This window comes from Glycine soja, chromosome 6, assembly GCF_004193775.1.
Source record: "Glycine soja cultivar W05 chromosome 6, ASM419377v2, whole genome shotgun sequence".
In the NCBI taxonomy this organism is placed as follows: domain Eukaryota; kingdom Viridiplantae; phylum Streptophyta; class Magnoliopsida; order Fabales; family Fabaceae; genus Glycine; species Glycine soja.
In genome coordinates this window covers 11404726-11413341 of record NC_041007.1, presented here as the reverse complement: position 1 = coordinate 11413341, position 8616 = coordinate 11404726, and the positions used below count along the sequence as shown (strand labels likewise).

The following is an 8616-nucleotide window of genomic DNA, read 5'->3' as shown; positions in this document are numbered from 1 at the left end:
TTTGACCTGACGATCCTAAATCATCAATAACACCAAGTTTTGAGTCCTTTTGTTTAGCAAGACTTATTATACGGATTTTTCTTAATAAAAAATGTACTGAAAAAATCACAGTTTGAACCAAATCTTGTCGATAGAGAACAATTTTGCAGCGAATGAACTCCGGTTAAGAAGATACAAATTGGCTAGAACTATCAAGTCACCTCGCAAATCAAATCTTGATAAAAAAAAGAAAGAAAGAAAGAAATTATCAGCCAATGTTAGTTCTTGATTATGTATACATGAAAATAGAGTCTAATTACTTTTCCACACTCAAACAGATTAATTATGTAATTTCTGACAGGATGGTTACTACCTAACGAAATTCTTGAAGAGATGCTAACTTGCGCAATTAGAACATGAGGAATAAAGTAGGGTTCATTTGTGTCATGCAGTCCCACAGGATCAAATGACTGCTCTGACTATGTAAGCAAAACGCTGACGAAATTAAATTCCAAGCTGAAAAAATAGAGAAAGATATGCTAGTTGTCGCATGTGGCTTGATATTTGTAACAATAACGAGTATGGGGAAATTGTGGGTATAAAATACTTGTCCCAACTCACGTTATTTAGAGTTAAGACGTTTATAATTTTTATTTTTTTTCTTGATTAACTTTTGTTTATTGCGAGAAATGAATTCCGACTAATTTAAAATTTAACTTAAAAATAAAAAAAAAATTGTTTTTGATGATGATGGTTAATCAAACTCTTATGGAGAAACCGTGGATATATATAGTCCTACGCACTTACCTATCTACTAGCTATATGGAAGGTAATTCCATTTTAGCCTAAACCAAATAAGTTCCACTGTCTTCAAAATAGAATAGATATATGTTGTTAGAACTACAATTTTACTAGTAGCAGGTGATGTTGTCACACTCGCAAGTCACAAGAAGGGCAAAGAAGAGAGAGACAAATAACGAGATGTTGAATTTGCAGCCGGCCGGAGTCTTTTATAGGTAAAAATAAACATAGCATATTACATATTTTTATAAATAAAAAATATTTATATTAAGAATATCATTTTATTTAAAAAAACTATATTTAATCGTTAGTATTATTTATTTAAAGATTAGATACTGTCAAGAAGCAAGATGGTAAGTTCATTAATTTTAGTTGTCCAGACAAGAAAAGAACATTTGTTGAATGGTGGTGAGCCGATGTAGAAAAGATCCTAATCGTTGTTGATCCATTTGTTATGCTGCTATCTTTCTGGATGCCTAGATTTACATGGATTCATCGGAAGGGTAGAAACTAGAAACAACGTATTAAGAAGAATTACCTAAATTAATTTAATTAAAATGCATTTTTTTAACATTTTCATCTAATTATAAATTATTGTAATACTTAATTTATTATTTATAATAATTATTTTAAAATTTATTATAATGATAATTTTTATTTAATATATATATATTAATTAAATAAAAATTATCATTATATATATATATATATATATATATATATATAAAATCATGCAAGTGTGGATTATATTTGCTCTAAAATTGTCAAAATGATTAGGTAATTGCCACTGTCTTTGTCTTATTTTGTTTGACGTTCTAGAGAAAAAAAGCCTCATTTTGACTGTTATTTTACAATATTAACGAAATACTAAATATATTAAAGAAAAGAGAAATATATTATCAAAAGTAAATGTTAATTTTAATATTTTTCTAGAAATATATTTAAAGTTTAACTAGGTTTTATAATTTTTAAAAATAGTTTAATTAGATTTTTTTATTTTTCAATTAAGTTTTATTTTTTAAAATAAAATTAATTTGATCTCATTTAAAATTAATTTTAATATTTTTTCCAAAAAAATCAAAATCTTTTTATCTTAACTGAGATATCATTTAAAAAAAACATACCATCATTCAATCACAATCTATATATAATAAATTTATTAACTTTTAAAAATATTTTATGACCATAAACATTCAACTCTATCATTCTCTCCTCTTGAAATTTAAATCTAAAAAAATCAATAATAATTATTTATAGAAACGATGTATCTTATCATCTCCTTTCTGTTTCTTTCAAATCTATTTCCATACAAAGAGAAAAAGAATAAAACTTTTTAATTGATTATAATTATTATAATAACATAAAATAAAATAAAAACTTAACAGACACCATAAAAAGACAGAGAAATTCAACTATCCGCTTTTGTTTTGGTGATCGGAATCAGCCAAGCAGAAAGTCCTCTTTCAAATCAAAGAAATACCTTTTTGGGAGAAGAAAACGGCCATTTCCGTCGAGAGAAGGAGCTTGCGTAAGCATCTGGAATCCTAGCCTGCTTGGCTGCCATGTGCATAGATAGATAGATAGCTTTGTAAGTGCAAAAATACAAAATCTGACTCCAAATTTGTCCTATTCTACAGGCCAACCCTCTTGTTGTGTTCCCATCACGCTTCTACTACTTCACTCTCCCCCCTTAAATTCTCTCCCATTACCTCCAACAACTGTTACATTTCTTACCCTCTTTGACTCTCTCTAGTGTCATCAAATGGGTACCCCCGGAAATGATGAACCAGGTACCCAGACCCCACAAAACACCAAAAGTTCTCCCCTTTTCAGATACAATTCACCCTTCATTCAGATCGTTTTAATTGGGTTGGTCTGTTTCTGTTGCCCGGGAATGTTCAACGCCCTCTCCGGCATGGGTGGCGGTGGCCAAGTCAACGCAACCGCCTCCAACAACGCCCTCACCGCCCTCTACACCACCTTCGCCATCTTCGGCATCCTCGGCGGCGGCATCTACAACATTCTCGGACCCCACCTCACCCTCTTCGCAGGTTAGTTATTATTTTTTGTCGGTCGGGATATTTCAAGTCACAACTTTGAAACCGGCGACTTCTTCTCCCTTCATTCTCCTTTCTTTCGTCAAACCAATTTTATAATTCCTATCATCTTCGCAGGTTGCTCCACCTACGTCCTCTACGCAGGCTCCTTCCTCTACTACAACCACTACCAGCACCAGTTCTTCGCCATCGTCGCCGGCGCCATCCTCGGCGTCGGCGCAGGGCTCCTCTGGGCCGCGCAGGGCGCCATCATGACCTCCTACCCTCCGGAGAATCGGAAAGGCACTTACATTTCCATCTTCTGGAGCATCTTCAACATGGGGGGTGTCATCGGTGGCCTAATTCCCTTCATTCTCAATTACAATCGCGGTGACTCAGCTGTCACTGTCAACGACGGAACCTACATAGGATTCATGGTATTTATGGCCGTTGGGGCTGTTCTGTCGTTGACCATTTTACCCGCTAGCAAGGTTGTTCGCGACGATGGGACTCGGTGTACTAAAATGTTGTACTCCAATGCGGCAACTGAATCCGTTGAAATTCTCAAGCTTTTCTACAACTGGAAGATGCTTCTCATTATTCCCGCTGCTTGGTCTAGTAATTTTTTTTATACCTACCAGTTTAACCATGTTAATAAGCCGCAGTTCAATTTGAGGACTAGAGGGTTCAACAATGTGTTCTATTGGGGGGCGCAGATGGTGGGTTCGGTTGGGATTGGGTATGTGATGGATTTCAGCTTTAGGAGCAGGAGGAAGAGAGGGGTTGTGGGGATTGGTGTGGTTGCTCTTCTTGCTTCTGCTATTTGGGGTGGTGCACTTGCGAATCAGATTAAGCATGACCCCGGGGTGATCTTGGATTTCAAGGACTCCGGTTCTCGCTATGCTGGGCCTTTTGTTTTGTATTTCAGTTTTGGGTTGCTTGATGCCGTGTTCCAAAGCATGGTCTATTGGGTTATCGGTGCCCTGGCCAATGATTCTGAGATTCTTAGCAGGTAAATTCATACAAGGCAGAATCTTTATTCTTTGATTTTTTTAGCATATGATTGCAAGGACTCTCCTGAGTCAATTACTAAGATAATCTCTTTCAAAAGATTTGTTGGCACTCTTAGCATACTCTTCCTCCTTTCATTCAAGTTTTCTCCTTATGTAAAAGTCAAGATTTCAATCAACTTTAGTGAATCAAAATTATTCAGACCAATCACTTGTTAATCTCATGTTTAATTATTTTTAATTCCAGATCATTTGTTTAAGAAATCCGAACTCGTTGCTACTTAGACCAACTATTTGTTAATGTTTTATCGTGTCTAATTATTTGATTAATTTTTGTATTTATAAGGGTGTAGTTAATTGACTATATATTAATCATGCTTGAAAGTTGGGGAATTAACTATTGGTTGTGCTTATTATATAGGTATGCTGGGTTCTATAAAGGCATACAAAGTGCGGGGGCAGCAGTGGCTTGGCAAATTGATAACCATAATGTGTCCGCTATGGCTCAGTTGATTGTGAATTGGGTGCTCACTACTGTGAGCTATCCGTTGTTGTTGATTTTGGTTGTTTTGGCTGTGAAAGAAGGAGACAACAGGGGAGAAGAGGAACCTGTCAAAGAGGTTGCTGGCTTTGCCCACTGATATTGTTTTGTTACCTGTAAAAATCAACTGCATATTTTGTCTTTATTTCTGTTATCTTGTTTTTCATTGTTACCATTGTCATCACATATAAAAGTCTGAAATGGATGAAGATTTATCTGTATGAGTTCATGCGTCGGAGAATATTAAAGGCAACAAATTAATGCAACTTATACTGCAACTATTGCAAGATGAAGTTATGGCCCGTGCTATCTAATAATTTCTCGAGTGTAAGACGTAACGGAGAGGGAATAAATATTTGTGTGGTATGTTACTATTTATGAAGAAAGAGTTAAACGTAAAATGTTACTAACATATCTAATGCAAGTGCCGCTCGGTGTCAAAGAAGGATTTTCAAACTAGACCGGTGATATTTTGACTCAAGTCTTCAAACAGCTAAATGTTTTGTGTTCACACGTGAGTGAGAACAGAAAATAAAAACGAGAAAAGTGGTTGGTTGAAGGTACGTTTGAAAAATAATTCGATCTAAAGAAAGCATTTATGTGCTGCTTCTCTCTTTCTCTTTTCGAATAATGATGATATGTGAATACTTTATTATTCTAATTTTGTATTTGGATTAACTTGAATGATGAAAACAATGATTTTTTATAGTAAAGGATTCTTTTAATAGGATAGTTAATAATTAATCTTTTCAGATATTCAGATATTTATTTAAGAGATAAATTTCTCTCCGAATATATTTTTTTATGTACAAACTTAGGATTAAAATCATTATCAAACAAAAATATCTATCAATTATGTCATAATGATTTCATGATTTTGTAGTAGTTAAAATAATAATAATTAATTATTTATATTTTTCATGATATCATTTTAATTTTGTGGAGTATAATTTATTCTTATGTGTCATCTTTTTCTGATGAAAAGAACTATTAATATTTGTGTAAAAAAAATAGAATAAAAAACGTTAGAAAAACTACAAAATGGACAAAGTGTGAGAAGGGAAAATCAAGAGTGATATCATCTCTATAAAACGTGATAAATACAATGAATAGATAAAAAAAGAAAAATGAACGCAAGCAAAAATATTAAAATAGTTATAATAAATAATTAGAAAATATTTTTTTGAGAAAAAAAGTCATCCAACAATTGAAATAAAAAAAATTGTGGAATAATTAGATATATAAATAAATAGCTTAAAAGTAAAAGCATTCAATTTTTTCCGATTAATGAAATAAAAAGGGGATCTAGAGTGATTTTTAAAACGTTTAACTATTATGCAGGTTCTTAAAAATTTATCAAATTTTTAGTTAGGTCTTTCAATTTTTTTTAATTAAATTTCTTGTATTTTTTTATTTGAATCTATAAAGTTGTATATATTTTTTAATTAGGTGTATGCATTACGGACCTAATTAAAAAAACAAAAACAAATTCAAATTCTTGAACTTAATTGGAAATATATTTTGTTCAAGAAAATATTTAAAAATTGTAGAATGATTTAGGATCTGCTGGAAGTTAACTTAACCTATGATAAAATAAAATAACAATTTGAATGTTTTGTGCGAGTGAGTTTGTTGATATGTATCAATCATTCAATTGTGCTATGGATTTTTTAAAAAAGAAATTGTGCAAAATAAAATAGGTTGTTGAGGACAAAACACACGGGCCAAGAAAGCAGCGAGACCCAAGTGTAAGATGGGCCTAGCCCAAACCTTGTTTATGTGATGTATGAAGTTCAATATAAACTCCAAGCGAATTAGGGTTTTGTGTTTCTGCAGCAGTTGGGAGGAGGCACTGTGGCAGAAGTCCTAGGAGTGTAAAACAGAGACGCAAAATGAAGACGATCTTGTCGTCTGAGACCATGAATATTCCCGACGGCGTGAGCATCAAGGTTCACGCTAAGGTTATCGAGGTTGAGGGCCCTCGTGGAAAACTCGTGCGAGACTTCCACCATCTGAACTTGGACTTCCAACTTATTACCGACGATGGCGGTAAAAGGAAGCTCAAGATTGATTCTTGGTTTGGTTCTCGTAAAACCTCTGCCGCCATCCGCACCGCCCTCAGCCACGTTGAGAATTTGATCACCGGCGTCACCAAGGGATACCGATACAAAATGAGATTCGTGTACGCTCATTTTCCTATCAACGCTAGCATTGGCAACAACAGCAAGTCCATCGAGATCAGAAATTTCCTCGGCGAGAAGAAGGTGCTCAACACTGTTGTTTTTTGTTTTCAATTTTTTTGTTTAGTTTCTGTGTCATATGTTATCAGGAATAAATTGTGGTGTTAGGTTAAGTGATTTATTTGGTTATTACGTTTATGATTAGGTGAGGAAAGTGGACATGCTTGAGGGCGTGTCGGTTGTTAGATCTGAAAAGGTCAAAGATGAATTGGTCTTGGATGGAAACGACATTGAACTTGTTTCTAGGTCATGTGCTCTCATTAACCAGGTACCATCTTTCTCTATGCACATGTTCCCTTTTAATCTTTTCTCAATTGCTATTGTTTTAGGCTTTAACTAATTGTTTGTTTGCTTGTTTGCCACAGAAATGTCATGTTAAGAACAAGGATATCCGGAAGTTTCTTGATGGTATTTATGTAAGCGAGAAGGGAACAATATTGGAAGAGTAGAGGATGAAAACATTTGTGTTGGTTTTTGGTTTGGAGACCCTTTTTGTTAACTTGTTGAGATATGATTTTACAATTTGTGTTGTCAAACTTTTCCTTTTGGGATTTTTTTAAAAAAAAATTTATTTCTATATATGCTTTGGTGTTGAATATTCTCTGGAATTAGTAATCTTTCATGCATTTCTATATATGCTTTGGTGTGGAATATATGATGCATTGTTGCTTCTTCTAAACTTTTTTGTCCATTGATTTTTTGCTTACGTGATCTATGTGTTGTGATGAGAGTGGTTGACTCAGCAATAATTTGTTATGATAAAAAACTGAATGCGTTTAAATGTTAGAAGTTGTATTATTGAGTCTTTCACCTAAACAAGAAATCAAATTGATTTTATTATTATTATTATTCAGTTGATGTTTTCCCCCCATAACCATTGTATAGCGCATGCTTTAAGATATGATAATCTGATTATTGTTAATTTCCTCACAATATAATGTATTAGAAATTCCCATCCTTTTTCCCTTTCGGTTTTGAGTTCAACCTGCGATTTTGTCTTGAATCACCAGTGTTATATCATTTTTACCATATGCAGAAGAATCAATTTATGCCATCGTTAAGCTTAAAATACAGACACACCAATGTCCTCAATCAATCTACATGCTTATATCGGCTCTGCTTTCTTATCGTTTTGGTCTTCACATTCCCAGTAATGGTTTTATCCAAGGGTAGTCCGTAGTCCATCCAATGTGACAGTTTTCGTATCTCTAATCACGGATTTCAGCTTCAACCATAATTATGTTCATAAAGTATAGCTCCCTGACTCTCCCATGTTGACAAACGAGTAATATGGTCTTGCCGGTGTTTCTGATTTTGTGTCCCAGTGTCCTGTTAGCGTGGTTTGGAATGCCTATATCTTAGCCAAAAACCATTTATTCGCTCCATTCAGCTAAAACTAGCAAGGTTGAGTTCTTTCTAGTTGAGAATTGTAAAACAATCGTTAAAATCTTCTATGGCATACTTACCATGAATGACGACTTATGGTACGATATTGGATGCAGTTCATCATTTCTTGTGGCCATATTAAAAGGCCATCTTTACATGTGATTTGTACACAGTGGAAGAGCAACTCCCATTATAGTTGCCCCTATAATTCATTTCCTTTTCACTAATTGAGGTCACACTAACATATGCATGCATTACGACTAGTAGGAGTATAGATTTATGCATTGGATTGGAACAGTTTTGAAAAAAAAAAATCATTCGATTCAATAACTTTTTTTTTTAATTCTTCCTTCATCTCGTTGATTTACTTCAAAATTCATATATGATCCAATTGAATTGAAAGCTGTTTGAATTGAATTAATTTTCGGTTTATCCTTACTGTTGTTTTTTTTGAAAAATATTAATAAATGATAAAAATATAAAAAACATATATATATATATATATATTTACAAAAATTAATATCTAATGATCAATTTATAACATATTATTTATATTTATTTATTTTTATAAGTAATTACGTTATAAAAAAATGCACACAACTTTGATAATTTTATGCATCTTG

The 8616-nt window shown here is 33.3% G+C and overlaps 2 protein-coding genes across 2 annotated transcripts; both read left to right on the top strand.

Moving 5' to 3' along the window:
• The first annotated feature begins 2203 nt into the window (after positions 1-2203).
• On the top strand, positions 2204-4660 carry LOC114415647 (UNC93-like protein 1). Its single transcript, XM_028380438.1, has 3 exons — positions 2204-2831; positions 2955-3828; positions 4248-4660. Exons 1-3 carry the CDS (start codon positions 2543-2545, stop codon positions 4465-4467), a joined length of 1383 nt encoding a protein of 460 aa, XP_028236239.1. The 5' UTR covers positions 2204-2542; the 3' UTR covers positions 4468-4660.
• Positions 4661-6178: 1518 nt separating this feature from the next.
• Positions 6179-7260, top strand: LOC114415646 (60S ribosomal protein L9-like). The gene is made up of 3 exons (XM_028380437.1): positions 6179-6631; positions 6753-6875; positions 6973-7260. The coding sequence occupies exons 1-3, from the start codon at positions 6260-6262 to the stop codon at positions 7054-7056; spliced, it is 579 nt and encodes a 192-aa protein (XP_028236238.1). The 5' UTR covers positions 6179-6259; the 3' UTR covers positions 7057-7260.
• Positions 7261-8616: the final 1356 nt, after the last annotated feature.